A 15,838-nucleotide genomic window follows, 5' to 3' on the forward strand; every position below is an offset into this window, starting at 1 on the left:
TAGATTAGGTCCGTCCCCCTTAATTTACTTTAGGGCCCCCACCCGCCGCTTAGGGGTGGAGGCCGGGGGGAGGACAAATAGCTCCCTCCTTATTTTACTTCATGTCCCCCACCCGCCGCTCAGGGGTGGGGGCTGGGGTGGGGCAATAGGTCCCCCCTTCAGTTTAAAAGCCCCCATTTGTGTGGCACGGGTGGGGGCTCGGGAGGGGAGACTTTTTTTTATAGTGGTATAGCGAATAGGGGCAGAATTTACTAATACTAAGTAATTTTTACTTAGTATTAGTAAATTTGTCTGAAAGACCAATTTAGGTCTTTCAGCCTTTTGGTAGATAGCTCCCTAATACTGTGGGAATTAGGGAGTATCTACTTATTCATTCCCATCCATTGACAGGCTAAATAACTTAGATTTTATATGAATGTGTTACTTGATTGTTGTAAGTGTTGCAAATGCTTACAGCTGAATCCTGGCTATGTATGTATACTTTTTATTAAACTGGTATACAGTGTAACATTCTTCATTCTTCCACTGGGTAAATTAGTACTTCGGCAACTTTGGCAAATTCGGCACTTCGACACTTCGGAACTTTGGCAATTTGGCAGTTCATCTATTCGGACATTCGGAAGCATCTGAATGTCCGAATTGCCCCAAATTCGTCTGAATTGACATTCGGAACGAAACGAATTGCACATGTCTAGTCTCAGGTTCCCCCTAGTAATTGTGGAGCTGAGTTAATGAAATATGTGAGCTGTGAATGGCAAACATTGTGCATGTGGGTGTGTGGGGTACAGGGTATGATTTCAGCTAGTAGCCTAATTTTTTGATCAGTAAGAATGGAGCAGAGTGTAAGGTAAGGGGAATTGTGATAGGTAGAGAAAGAGGCTGGATTCATGCTCTGGTGGAACTGTGGGTTGTAAGTTAGAGGAAAGAGAGGTGAGGGGTATAGGGATATATTGGAGAGTGGTCTAATTTGTTGCCAGATTCTCAATGCTGGGGAAATGGTGGGGTGGAAGGATGGGTTGAGAAGGGTTTTACCCCTCTCTTGACACGGAATGGTGCACAGCAGAGCTTGGAAGCCCATATTTTGCTGGTGTACCCAGTGCTTTTGATTACTGGGTCGTGGTCATTCAAAAATCCTCCTTAGGATTACTGCCTTGTGATAGGCTTCCAAGTTGGGCAAACCTAAGCTTCCCTGTAGTTTGTGGCCCATAAGGCCTTGAAGGGAGATTCTGGGTTGTTTGTGCTCCCATAGGAAAGAACTGAACAGACGTGTTATGGTTGTGAAGAAGGATTTTGGTAGAGCAATGGGCAGGGTTTGTAACATGTACAACAATTTAGGTACGGTGTTTATTTTTAGAAAATGCTCTGAGCAAACCAGCCAAATAACGATTTGTGCCATGTGGCCAGGTCTATCGCTATAGATTGAAGGAGGGGACTCGATCTTTTACTAATCTATTTTTCCTTCGCTCACTTTGATCCATTCTACTGCCTTCAATTATTAACCTCATTATCTCCATTCTTCAGATTTAGATTTACTCAATGTGTGTCCTCCGTTTGATCCCTCCATCTGTCCACTGGCCAAACCGGGGCCTGATGAGTGTAAATTCGACAGTCCGTGTCCAAGTGGCAAAAAATGCTGTTGCTCCAACTGTGGCTGGAAATGTGTAACCCCCGTGCAAGGTAAGCGAGAATGTTCCTTACAGGTTTATCTGCACCAACACACACTTATTGCGTATAGTATATTGATCACATCATGGCTTCTCATTTTCTCAATTCTCTTTGGTTTTATCTCCTTCAAACACTTAACCTCCTAGTATTTGCATATCCTGATCCCAACCATTAGTTTGTTTGCCATTCTTTTTTTTTTTAATTTCTTTCTTTTTGTTTCAACACCGAATGCGGCTTGTGGCAGCAGCAGCCATTTTTAAAACTGTATTTTCCTTTAACATGTACGTACCACTTTAAGAACCAAGGGTATGCGGGTGTAATGTATTGCATGTCTATAGCGTTCGTATGCTGGCGGCATAAAAACCCGTCGGCATTCATGTAATCGTTCCACGAACAGGGATCTTCATCTCTGTTCGTGAAACTAACAAACTGCCGAGTGGAGACCACCCTCAGGAGGTTGTGTGGCTCTCGTTAAAGATTGCAACATTGTTGCAAACGGTAAATTAAGAGGATTCAGGGTGGCCGTCGTTCGGCTACTGACCACGCGGCGGTCGGCCATCTTGGATCCTTTGTTAGCCCAGCGGTATTTGGTCGTCGAGCGCCTGGAACTAAAATCGGCTGCTCGGCGGCACGAATACCGCTGGACTTCCAAGCCGTTCGGGAGCCCCGGTCTTTCGGTATTAGGTTTCTATGGAATCCTTCGGTAGTTTGAGGGGAACTTAGAAAATAAGTGTATTTTATGCGGCGTTCGGTTATTTAAGCTGGGATCGGAGCGGCACTTTCAGGGAATGTGCGCTCCGACCCCAGCTATCTACCGAACACCCGTTCGTCCAAATCTGACGAACAATATTCCATTTAGGTATTTTAATGTAAAATCTTGCTCCTGCTGCACGAGGGGATAATCCACTTAATAGTATATGCTGGTGGGAGTGTCCCTCTCGTGCAGCAGTGTATTATGGGAGAAATGTCCCTCTTGTTCAGTCTCCCACATAGTCCCCTATTTCCTCACCCCTGAATTGTCTGTAGGGAAACCCCTTGCATGGGAAATCCCATAAATACTGTGAGTGTGTGAATAAAACCTCAATTGACCTCCAAGCAATGTGTCGTCTAGTTCTTGGAGGGAAGGGATTGTAACTACGCTACCTGTCTTGTACCTGTCTTGGATTACCTTTCCTGTCTACCAGCGGAGATATCTTGGATAATACCTCTACTCCACTACAATTGAAGGCAAGCGTCCGGATCCTAACCACACAGCAAGAAGAGTTCGGCAGGAATTTAAATGAACTGAAGGAAAGAAATACGAATCCGTGAGTTAAACCATTTGGATGAAACCGGAGTTCGGGAATACAGAGAAACACACGAACAGCCGGTGAATGGAAACGGATTATACCCTTTTGAAACGGAACACATTAAAGGAATTACTGGAAGTGAGAGGGAGAATAGCAAGCAACAAAACCAAGGCTGTTCTAATCGCAGAGCTCATGGAAGGAGACAGAGCCGCAGCTGCTGCAGCACCTCCAAGGGAGGAGGAGCAAACCGAATTTGCTAAGGAATATAGGAGCAGGATGGCTTTGCTCTCACCAGCCCTAGCTGAACAGATGGCTGACAGGGTTTACACCTATGTGCAGGACTACATCATGCTGCGAAGGTCGCAGATGAACCAGCAAGCGGGGGAGGGAGGCACAACGCCTGCCCCTACCCTGCCCGGAAAAGCAAAGATTCCATACCAAGCGTTTAAAGCCTTTATGGATACAGAGGGCGACATTGATGGCTATTTACAGGACTTTGAACGGTTATGCAAGCTGCATGCCATCGGCCCTCAGGATCAAGTGCCCTTGCTAGCTGGTAACCTATCAGGCCGCGCAGCAGAAGCATACCGAGCCGTGCCTGAAGAGGACAGCCGGGACTATCAGAAGGTAAAACTAGCCCTCCTAGCACGATATGGCATTACACCTGAGGCATACCGACTGCAGTTCCGGGCACTGAAAAAACAAGAGAAGGACTCACACGCTGAGTTCGCACACCATCTACAGCGTGCAGCCACCAGGTGGGTTGAGGCAGCAAAAGCCATCACTCCACAGGATATCATGCAGTTATTGCTACTGGAACAGTTCTACACGAGCTTATTACCAGAACTACAGAACTGGGTAAGGGATCGTAAACCCTGTACCTTGCAAGAGGCCGCTAAACTAGCTGATGAGCACCAGGATACCAGACGGGAACAGCGCTCATCACCTAAAGTATACTCTCCGCCAAACCTTCCCCGACCTACCCCGGTAGACCATCCCCGACCAGGAGGGACCTACCATCCACAGCCTCCCAGATACAACAACCGGGCACACATCCGATGCCATACCTGTAACCAGCTGGGACATGTACAAAGAGATTGTCCCCGAAACAGGGTCCGACCATCCTGGCCCCCTCAAAGACAACCACCTGTCCCTTGAGCAGCAGTACACTGCTATCAGACAAGAGCATTTGCCCAGCCTTCCACCACCACCCAGATGGAAGAACCACTAGGTACCCTCCACGAAGTGAACCCGGTGCAAGTGGCCTCTGACAACCGCCAAGGCCACCGACAAGTGGTCCATGGCCCCTCTTAATCACACTGTCCTACCCTGGGATTTCCCGTTAGAATTTGGTAGCGAGGTCGCCCTAGACCCGTCCCTACAGGTTTACAAAGACCGGATAGATAGGAACCAGGCAGGCCTAGAAGGGGAGAGATATGCTTGGGATAAGTGGTTATTATACCGGTACACTGAGAAAGTAGTAGCTGGATCTATTCCCATTCCTATAAAACAGTTAATTGTGCCTCGAAAGTATAGGCAGGAGCTAATGCGAATAGCCCACGACATACCACTGTCAGGTCACCTAGGGATCAGCCGAACCAAACATCGGCTGATGCAAAATTTCTTCTGGCCAGGGATATCCCAGGATATTAAGCACTATTGTAATACCTGTGATACCTGTCAGAGAGTTGGGAAAAGGGGGGACTGATACAAGGCCAAACTCCACACCCTACCCATCATAGAGGAGCCCTTTAGTAGAATAGCGGTAGACATAATCGGGCCGCTGAAAAAACCTAGTCCCTCCGGCAAGAAGTATATCTTGACCGTAGTGGACTACGTCACCAGGTACCCCGAAGCGGTGGTCCTGACCAATGTACATGCTGAGACCGTAGTGGATGCCCTTATGCGCATATTCTCCCGCATGGGATTACCCCGGGAGATTATTTCGGATAGAGGCACCCAATTCACGGCAGAGGTCACTCACCAGCTTTGGAAAGTATGCGGGGTTAAAGCTATCCTTAACTCCCCGTACCCCCCTCAGTCCAATGGTCTCTGCAAACGTTTCAACGGAACGCTGAAACAAATGATCCGAACGTTCGTAGACACACAAAAAGACTGGGAGCGTTTTTTACCCCACTTACTGTTTGCCTACAGAGAAGTTCCCCAAGAGTCCACGGGGTTCTCCCCTTTCGAATTGTTGTTCGGAAGGAGAGTGAGGGGCCCCCTAGATCTAATCAGAGAACACTGGGAGGGGGGAACGACCACTAATGGCACCCCTATCGTACCCTATGTGCTAGAGTTCTGGGACCGCTTGGAGGCGTTAACCCAGGCTGTGCGTACCAACCTCCAAGCGGCTCAGCAACGACAGCGCCGATGGTATGATAGGGGAGCCAGGGACCGCAGCTTTCAGGTCGGCCAGAAGGTATTAATCCTACGACCCGTCCCTACTGACAAGCTGCAGGCTTCCTGGCAGGGCCCATTAAAGGTGGTAGAGCAAGTCTGCAATACCACCTATATAATTGGCCCCTGCGCCGGGGCAGGAGGCAGACGCATGCTCCATGTGAACAAGCTGAAGCCCTACCGCGAGCGCACGGAGGAGGTATCTGCCATCCCTGCCTGACCTTCTCGCCCGGGAAACCCACCAAGAGGATCTAGCCGCGTACAATTAGGAGAGCGCTTGAACCGCCAGGAGAAAGCTCAGGCCCAAAGGTTAATTAGGGAAAAAGGAGCTACCTTTTCCAACCTCCCCGGATATACCCCGTTAGCCACCCACCGGGTGGAAACCCCAGACCAAACCGCCCTACCGCATTCCCGAAGCAGTTAGGGGGAATATGTAGAAAGAGCTTAAGGAAATGCTGCAGTTAGGGGTAATTGAGCCTTCGGATAGCCCATGGGCATCCCCAGTAGTACTAGTGCCGAAGCGGGATGGAACAACCCGCTTCTGCGTAGATTATAGGAGGCTCAATGATAAAACCGTGTCCGACGCCTATCCCATGCCCTGGATAGACGAGTTATTAGACAAAATGGCCAGGGGTAAATATTTAACCACCATTGATCTTTGCAAGGGGTATTGGCAAATCCTGTTAGCCGAGGACGCTATCCCCAAGTCGGCCTTTGTCACCCCATTTGGCCTGTACCAATTCAAGGTCATGCCGTTTGGGATGAAAAATGCCCCGGCCACCTTCCAGAGGATGGTGGACCGACTATTAGATGGGTTTCAAGAATACGCGTGCGCCTATTTAGACGACATAGCGATTTTTAGTTATTCCTGGACGGATCACCTGAACCACATAGGGGCCGTTTCGGACCGCATCAGGGAGGCAGGGTTAACCCTTAAACCCAGTAAATGCCATATAGGGATGGCAGAAGTCCAATACCTAGGACACCGAGTAGGCAGTGGGCAACAGAAACCAGAACCGGCCAAAATAGAGGCCGTAGCCCAATGGCCAACCCCCCGCACTAAAACCCAGGTACTAGCCTTTTTGGGTACCGCAGGGTATTATCGGAAGTTTGTACCTAATTACAGTACCCTGGCCAAACCCATCACCGATTCGCAAGAACCTTCCTAAGTTAGTAGTATGGGCCCCAGAGTGTGAACAGGCATTCCAACTCCTGAAAACTGCTCTTGTTAACGCACCTGTTCTGGCTGCTCCTGATCCAACTAAACATTTTCTCGTCCATACAGACGCTTCTATGTTTGGATTGGGAGCAGTACTGAGCCAAGTCGAGGCAGATGGCGGTGAACATCCGGTAGCTTACCTAAGCAGAAAACTTTTACCCCGAGAAGTAAGCTACGCCGCCATTGAAAAGGAATGCCTTGCCGTGGTGTGGGCCCTCAAGAAACTGCATCCCTATTTGTATGGACAAACCTTCTCGCTACTCACAGATCACAACCCGTTGGTTTGGCTGAACCGGGTGTCAGGGGACAACGCTAGGCTGCTGCGCTGGAGTTTGGCGCTGCAGCCATTTGATTTTACCATCCAATATCGCCCGGGAAAGCTAAATGGAAATGCCGACGGGTTATCTCGACAAACTGAACTGGACAAGTGATCTGTGGGTACTCCTCCAGACATCCCCAAGCCGATCCGTTGGGATCAGACTGTGTATGCTGGCTTGGTTCTGGGGGAGCATTGTGGCAACAGCAGCCATTTTTAAAACTGTATTTTCCTTTAACATGTACGTACCACTTTAAGAACCAAGGTTACGCGGGTGTAATGTATTGCATGTCTATAGCGTTCGTATGCTGGCGGCATAAAAACCCGTCGGCATTCATGTAATCGTTCCACGAACAGGGATCTTCATCTCTGTTCGTGAAACGAACAAACTGCCGAGTGGAGACCACCCTCAGGAGGTCATGTGGCTCTCGTTAAAGATTGCAACATTGTTGCAAACGGTAAATTAAGAGGATTCAGGGTGGCCGTCGTTCGGCTACCGACCACGCGGCGGTCGGCCATCTTGGATCCTTTGTTAGCCCAGCGGTATTTGGTCGTCGAGCGCCTGGAACTAAAATCGGCTGCTCGGCGTCACGAATACCGCTTGACTTCCAAGCCGTTCGGGAGCCCCGGTCTTTCGGTATTAGGTTTCTATGGAATCCTTCGGTAGTTTGAGGGGAGCTTAGAAAATAAGTGTATTTTATGCGGCGTTCGGTTATTTAAGCTGGGATCGGAGCGGCACTTTCAGGGAATGTGCGCTCCGACCCCAGCTATCTACCAAACACCCGTTCGTCCAAATCTGACGAACAATATTCCATGTATGTATTTTAATGTAAAATCTTGCTCCTGCTGCACGAGGGGATAATCCACTTAATAGTATATGCTGGTGGGAGTGTCCCTCTCGTGCAGCAGTGTATTATGGGAGAAATGTCCCTCTTGTTCAGTCTCCCACGTAGTCCCCTATTTCCTCACCCCTGAATTGTCTGTAGGGAAACCCCTTGCATGGGAAATCCCATAAATACTGTGAGTGTGTGAATAAAACCTCAGTTGACCTCCAAGCTATGTGTCGTCTAGTTCTTGGAGGGAAGGGATTGTAACTACGCTACCTGTCTTGTACCTGTCTTGGATTACCTTTCCTGTCGACCAGCGGAGATATCTTGGATAATACCTTTACTCCGCTACACGGCTTAAAAACATTAGGGGGCCCACGCAGGGGCCGATCTTTGACATATAGTACATTTCATTTTACAGCCAAGCAAGTGAGGGCGTACGACATATATCAGTTCCACAGTGCCGTTCGGTGTTGTTTTTTCATTTTTAGGGCATTTCGGGCCCTTATTTCGAACATGAACATAAATTGAGTCCAATCAATACAATACATGGCTATTTAACTTATGAAACCTTTAGTTTTGTGCGGTTCTAAATTCCGCAAGTCAGGGTCAACATCATTGTAGTCGTGTGTGTCTCGCTCAGAGCGGTTCTTAATGGTGTGTTCAGTTTGTGTTTGCTAATGCATCTAGCTAGGCATCGATCTGTCTTGGTAGCGGACGTCACGTGGGTCAGACCCCTTTGGTCACGTACAGCTACATTCTCGTCAGGTGTTCCCCCCGGTGGGGGTGATTTCCGTGGAGGTGTTAATAGCATTGTTATGGTGCTCGTCTCTGACGTGGGGTGAGTCCCTGGAGGACCACCTGTCAGGTCGTGTGCGTGTGTTTGGCTAGGTGCCACCATGAGCTGTCATAACCTTAAGTTTCCTGCGCGGAATCACCTTATTTTGTTGCCTGATTGGGTTGCTCTAAGTGGTTCCCTTAAGTTTCCAGGTAGGCGTGTAGGCCGGTTTGGTTGTCTGCTCTGGTGTATCGTATATCTGGTGAATTGGGAGTTGGGGGAGGGTGTTGGACGGGACTGTGGGATGAAGTTAGGGGGGGGAGGGGGATAGGGTTATGAATCGTCAGGGCGCCCGGCGGGTATTGGTCTCAGCACTTATCTGATCCCTTGATCAGGCTAAGTGGATTCAGTCTGTAGTGTATGCTTCCCATGGTTGCCAAATTTTTTGGAATGATTTTTCCGTGTTTCTTATTTGGGCTGTAAGTTTGTCCATCAGGTATGTGTCTTTGATTTTAACTATTACGTCGTTGTCAGTGGGGACTGTGGGTTTCAGCCACACCTGTGCAAGAGCTCTTCTTGCTGCCAGAGTGAGTTTGTTGAGCAGTTGTTGTTCTTTCCTAGGGAGGCCGTCCGTTGGTCGGGACAATAGGATCGCCCAGGGGTCTAAGTCTATGTGTCGTGTGAGGACAACTGTCATTAGTGACTGGATTCTCTTCCAGTAATTGGTTACTTCAGGGCATTCCCACCACATGTGTAGGAAGGTACCTTTACCTCCGCATCCCTTCCAACATGTGTCTGTCGAGGTTTTCCCCATTTTTTGTAGCTGAACAGGTGTGGTGTACCATCTCATAAGCATTTTGTAAGATTGTTCCTGTTGTAGTACACAGATCGATGTTTTAGCCGTCGCTTCCCATATATCTACCCAGTCCTCTCCCTCTATGGCCCCCCCCAGGTCCGCTTCCCATTGGTGTATGTATCTTGGGTCTGTAGCTCCCTTTTCCGGGGCGCTGAGTTGCGCATAGATGGCCGTGATCAGCCCCTTTTGAATTGTTTCTGTATTACACAGCTGTTCGTAAAATGTCATTGGGGTCTGGGCTGCTTTTTTTACTACGGGGTTTTTGGCAAAGTCACGTAGCTGTACGTATCGGAAGAAGTCCTTGGTTGTTAAGGGTGCCATGGTTTTTAGAGTGTCAAAGGTTTTAAAGGAGTCACCATTGTACATGTGCCCGTATCTTTGTATACCTGTGTTTTCTATCCCCCTAAAGTCTTGTGCGCTCAGCCCGGGCTCAAATGCTTTATTCCGTAGATACAGAGTTAGCGGTGAGGGTGTGTGTTTTAATGCATATTTAGTAGCTGTGAGATCCCAGATCCTTATGGAGTTAAGGATTGCCGGGCAAGTGGTGCACAGGGGAGGTCTGTCTTTTTTGGGTACCCATATCCAGAATTGTGGGAGGTCTGTGCTCATTAGTTTCGTCTCTAGATCCACCCACCTGTGTGAGCCCTCCGGTGTATGCCATGCTATTATTTGGGCCAGTTGAGCCGCCAGGTAGTATTGATATAGGTTTGGGAGTCCCAGCCCGCGCCTCGTTTTTGGTCTGCACAGGACCAGTCGAGCGATCCTGTGCCTTTTCTGTGCCCGGATAAAGTCATGTATGTGTCCCTGGAGTGTCAGTAGGTCTTGTTTAGTCACTTTAATCGGTAGGGCCTGAAACAGGAACAATAGTCGTGGGAGCAGTGTCATATTGTGTTTGCCATTCTTAATGTAAAAGGATAATCCAGATGTGGACCCCATGCTCACTAGAGGGGTATCAGCTACACCTGACTATGAGGCCCAACAAGACTGAAATGGTCATCTGGTGTTTCTGTATCCTTCATACAGAGGGCATTTTGGATCTGAACCCTCTGTTATTTGGGATCAGCCTGATGTGCAAATAGTTTAGGTTCTCTCTGTAATAGCATAACGTGAGCTAAAAGCAGCTTGCTGGTAGAGCGGGGTCCCAGCAAAGAGTAAGCTGTTTGAGTTGTTATCCATTCTCCGTGTTCTCTTGCTCACTGTTTTCGTTTAAAAATAAAACTAGAAAGAAAATGGGTGCTCGAATGAGCAGTGAGGTAGTTTAGGAAGGTAAGAGGTCTCTGCCCTGGACTTTTTATTTTTGGTTTGGGTCAAGGTTTTCCAGGAACAAAGACACAAGGTCTTCCTATTGCCTACTACTACTACTACATCTACACCAACATACATGTGTGCAGTGTAATACAGAACCCATCACAAGTTCCATCTTCATTTTCTCCATTACTGTTTGGTTTTATCTCCTACAAACTTTTTCCTCCATTGTTTATATCTCACAGTTCACTCTGAGATCATCTTTTCTTGTCCACTCCTGTGGCACCTATGTTTTTTCCGGTAACCCAGTTTTTTGAGGTACATCATGGACCCCTTCTTTCTCTATCTGAATACAAAATTCAGAGGTGTCAACCTGTCTTATAAATTACCCTAGGATTTGTCTTCTGGAGATCTTTTCCAGCGTGACCCAGTTCTTTTACTTATAAAATTAAACTGTTTTTCCTGTAGAACATCTGCTGGATCTGTTGGTTCTCTAACCAAGACACTGACTTATTTAAAATTCACAGTTTTGTAATGTTCTGCCTTCTATTCTCTCTGCAGTGAGACCAGGACGCTGTCCCCCTATTAAAGCTAAGTGTTTGATGCCACTGCCGGAGCCCGTATGCCAGACGGACAGTAACTGTCCCGGGAAACAGAAATGCTGTAATATTTGTGGGAATAGCTGCTGGGATCCTGCGGAAGGTAATGTGATAATGAAGTCTGTCTGATACAAGTGTATAGCAGAGTCACAGATCTCCCCATGTTACAGTTTCTGTTACATAGATAATTAGTTATATGAAAACAAAGTCCATTGAGTTCCACCTTCACAGGAGTCAGTGTTCCTCACCCAATAAACAGTGATAAAAATATTACATTATATTTTTTATGATTTGTTTGAGAGGTGGAAGAACTATTCCTGCATTACTTTAGGAGTCACTGCGATTTTCCCTGGATCAGCAAAGCGTACATTGAATTTAATAAATAATGTTCTGCGTTGTGTCTACTAGAATGGTGTTCTACCTTCCTTTGTATGGTTACCATTAATGATTGGGGGGGGAAATGTCCTTCCGTCAAAGGAGAAAGTGTCTGAATCTGCCTCAAAGAAGCATATTTCACTTGCTGTGAGAATTCCTAAAGAGACCTTTTTAATGTTCATTTTTATGATTACATTTTTGACAACTTTCCATATATTTGTTACTGACCACATGGTTTTGTTCTCTTGCTATTGATGTCTATAATGGCTGGATTGATTCTCGGTGTATATTTCCTGGTTATATTAGAGCCACATGGCGTTTGTCCTGTGAGTGAGATAGAGAAGGGGAAAAGTCTGGTTTGTCCATCTATCCTGTGTAGTCGGGATTCGGACTGTGCCGCGGATGAGAAGTGCTGTGTCTCTGGGGATGGACAGAAATGTGTGAAGCCTTCTTCAGGTACAGAGACCCCATTATTTATATTGAACGCAGTGTGTGGGTGTCAGCCATTACTGTTAGCATTTACTGTGCAGTCAATAAATTATTAAACAAACACATGGTGATATGTGAACTGTAATAATCTCACTTAATTCCAATGGGTAGCAGATTAGTCTGTGATAACTTTGTTTCCTAGTTTTCAATCATAAGTCAATTATTATGTGTGACCCAATATGTTTCTGACAACCATACAGCCTCTTTTTACACTTTGCTCATCAACGTTAATATATTTTACTGACTTTGTTTTCCTCCATTCTTCAGATTTAGATTTACTCAATGTGTGTCCTCCGTTTGATCCCTCCATCTGTCCACTGGCCAAACCGGGGCCCGATGAGTGTAAATTCGACAGTCCATGTCCAAGTGGCAAAAAATGCTGTTGCTCCAACTGTGGCTGGAAATGTGTCCCCCCAGTGCAAGGTTAGCGAGAATATTCCTTACTGGTTCATCTGCACCAACACAAACTCATTGCTTATAGTTTATTGAGCACATCATGGCTTCTCATTTTCTCCATTATCTTTGGTTTTATCTCCTTCAACACTTTACCTCCTTGTATTCTGCTCCACAGATCTCTCTCTGGACAAATGCCACCTCCCCGACCCTTGTTTTATAGTCTCCTTCCACACCTGCTCTGTCCAGTCACACATCCAGTCCAGGCATCTCGTTGGCCAGTTCTGGGATCCTTGGATTTCTCTATACATTATCTACAACTATCATTCTATCTATGGACTTTTCAAATCTTTTTCTGAGTGTCTGCAATTTCTAACTCCGTATATGTGGTGGCTTTCGCCTACGGAACGTCTCCGGAATCCCTCCATTCTGCTCAATGTGACTGTATTTTGAATTCACTGACTCGTAACATATTACCCGCAATTCGTTGTGTCCTTTTTGCAGTAAGACCTGGGCGCTGTCCCCCTATTGCAGTCAGATGTAAGTTCCCACCACCGGAGCCCGCATGCCAAGCTGATCGTGACTGTCCAGGCAAACAGAAATGCTGTAATATTTGTGGGAATAGCTGCTGGGATCCCGCAGAAGGTAATTCTGCATGATAAGTGTGCATAATACCATAAGGTTTCAAGGCTCACATTTCACCAGAGCACCATTACCGTGATTATTAGAAAATGTCTAACTAGTTTCACTTTTCCTAAAGCCCATATTTATCCACTGAATCTGTGAAGATGTTCTATATATTGGTAGGCATCCTTTGGCACTCCAGATGTTGTGGACAACATCTCCCATGACGCTCCTACAGTCAAACTACAAGAACATGTAGCCCACAACATCTGGAGTGCCAAAGGTTACCCCTGTAAAAATCTATATACCATTAATGGTGAGCTCAATATAAGTGCACCGGACAAATGGTGCAAAAAAAAGATTTCAAACACAATGAAGGGCGTATTTGCTGAAGAGATGGTGTTATAAGTATATACACACACACTTACACAACCATTCCAACACACACAGATACACACATATAAAGATACACAGACTGTATGTAAAAGGATATTACAGATTGGGAGATTGAATGTAAAGGGATATTACAGATTGGGAGATTGAATGTAAAGGGATATTACAGATTGGGAGATTGAATGTAAAGGGATATTACAGATTGGGAGACTGAATGTAAAGGGATATTACAGATTGGGAGACTGAATGTAAAGGGATATTACAGATTGGGAGACTGAATGTAAAGGGATATTACAGATTGGGAGATTGAATGTAAAGGGATATTACAGATTGGGAGACTGAATGTAAAGGGATATTACAGATTGGGAGACTGAATGTAAAGGGATATTACAGATTGGGAGACTGAATGTAAAGGGATATTACAGATTGTGAGATTGAATGTAAAGGGATATTACAGATTGGGAGATTGAATGTAAAGGGATATTACAGATTGGGAGACTGAATGTAAAGGGATATTACAGATTGGGAGACTGAATGTAAAGGGATATTACAGATTGTGAGATTGAATGTAAAGGGATATTACAGATTGGGAGACTGAATGTAAAGGGATATTACAGATTGGGAGATTGAATGTAAAGGGATATTACAGATTGGGAGACTGAATGTAAAGGGATATTACAGATTGGGAGACTGAATGTAAAGGGATATTACAGATTGTGAGATTGAATGTAAAGGGATATTACAGATTGGGAGATTGAATGTAAAGGGATATTACAGATTGGGAGACTGAATGTAAAGGGATATTACAGATTGGGAGACTGAATGTAAAGGGATATTACAGATTGTGAGATTGAATGTAAAGGGATATTACAGATTGGGAGATTGAATGTAAAGGGATATTACAGATTGTGAGATTGAATGTAAAGGGATATTACAGATTGGGAGACTGAATGTAAAGGGATATTACAGATTGGGAGATTGAATGTAAAGGGATATTACAGATTGGGAGATTGAATGTAATGGGATATTACAGATTGGGAGACTGAATGTAAAGGGATATTACAGATTGGGAGACTGAATGTAAAGGGATATTACAGATTGGGAGACTGAATGTAAAGGGATATTACAGATTGGGAGACTGAATGTAAAGGGATATTACAGATTGGGAGACTGAATGTAAAGGGGATATTACTGACTGGGAGATTGAATGTAAAGGGATATTACAGATTGGGAGATTGAATGTAAAGGGATATTACAGATTGGGAGACTGAATGTAAAGGGGATATTACAGATTGGGAGATTGAATGTAAAGGGATATTACAGATTGGGAGATTGAATGTAAAGGGATATTACAGATTGGGAGATTGAATGTAAAGGGGATATTACAGATTGGGAGACTGAATGTAATAGGATATTACTGACTGGGAGACTGAATGCAAAGGGGATATTACAGATTGGGAGACTGAATGTAATGGGACATTACTGATTGGGAGATTGAATGTAAAGGGATATTACTGATTGGAGACTGAATGTAAAGGGGATATTACAGATTGCAAGCTGCAAACAAAGTCCGCTGATCCCTCTCAGCCAATGATCTAAGCCTTGCAGTTTTCTGGCATTGGTAGTGGAGATGGAGATCCGCTTGGTGGACCCCAGGTATGGAATCAAAATATGGTCTGACTCCTTACCGTGGGGAAATGCCAGGGCACTTCAGGCACCATAGCAATTACAGCGGCCTATAGTGGCTATGGTGCTTTTAGTTTACCTTAAAATGATTATATTTTGTGATTCTCTGAAAACCAGTCTTGTTCTTTGGTTGTAACTTGTATTGTCATTGTATTTACCTTGATTATTACAGAGCCACATGGCGTTTGTCCTGTGGGTGAGACCAAGAAGAAGAAGAGTCTGGTTTGTCCGTCCGTACTGTGTAGTCGTGATTCGGACTGTGCCGCGGATGAGAAGTGCTGTGTCTCTGGGGACGGACAGAAATGTGTGAAGCCTTCTCCAGGTACAGAGACCACTTTAATTTTTTAATTGACGTCTTATGTTGAAATCCATAGATTTAAAACAGGAAAAACATGACATAGTCCTATAGAGTGTGTCTATGACATCGTAACAACAGTATTCCTTTGGGTCGTCGAATTTGTAGATATAGACCATGTAATACAGGGCATAAATAGTTACAATACCGAACATTGCGGTCCTGGCGCTCCTCGACTTGCAATAATGCAAAGTTCACAGCAGGCAGTGTCAACTCTCATACCCTGTGAGAATAGCATGCGTATATGGATGATGCGATCCCAGCTAAATCAAACATGGACTAGCAATTTGCACATCTGATAGAGTAACAAAATTAGTGACAAAATAGAT

General features: G+C 45.7%; 1 protein-coding gene across 1 annotated transcript in view; it reads left to right on the forward strand.

The window, feature by feature from the left end:
• Positions 1 to 15,838, forward strand: part of LOC134586018 (cysteine-rich motor neuron 1 protein-like) — a 158,884-nt gene that overhangs the window by 129,319 nt on the left and 13,727 nt on the right. Inside the window, exons 17-22 of the mRNA XM_063441520.1 lie at positions 1,522 to 1,677; positions 11,157 to 11,297; positions 11,876 to 12,025; positions 12,326 to 12,481; positions 12,956 to 13,096; positions 15,327 to 15,476. Coding sequence (XP_063297590.1) covers positions 1,522 to 1,677; positions 11,157 to 11,297; positions 11,876 to 12,025; positions 12,326 to 12,481; positions 12,956 to 13,096; positions 15,327 to 15,476 — 894 coding nt within the window. The remainder of the gene's footprint in view (positions 1 to 1,521; positions 1,678 to 11,156; positions 11,298 to 11,875; positions 12,026 to 12,325; positions 12,482 to 12,955; positions 13,097 to 15,326; positions 15,477 to 15,838) is intronic.

This window comes from Pelobates fuscus, chromosome 2 (assembly GCF_036172605.1).
Source record: "Pelobates fuscus isolate aPelFus1 chromosome 2, aPelFus1.pri, whole genome shotgun sequence".
NCBI lineage: Eukaryota > Metazoa > Chordata > Amphibia > Anura > Pelobatidae > Pelobates > Pelobates fuscus.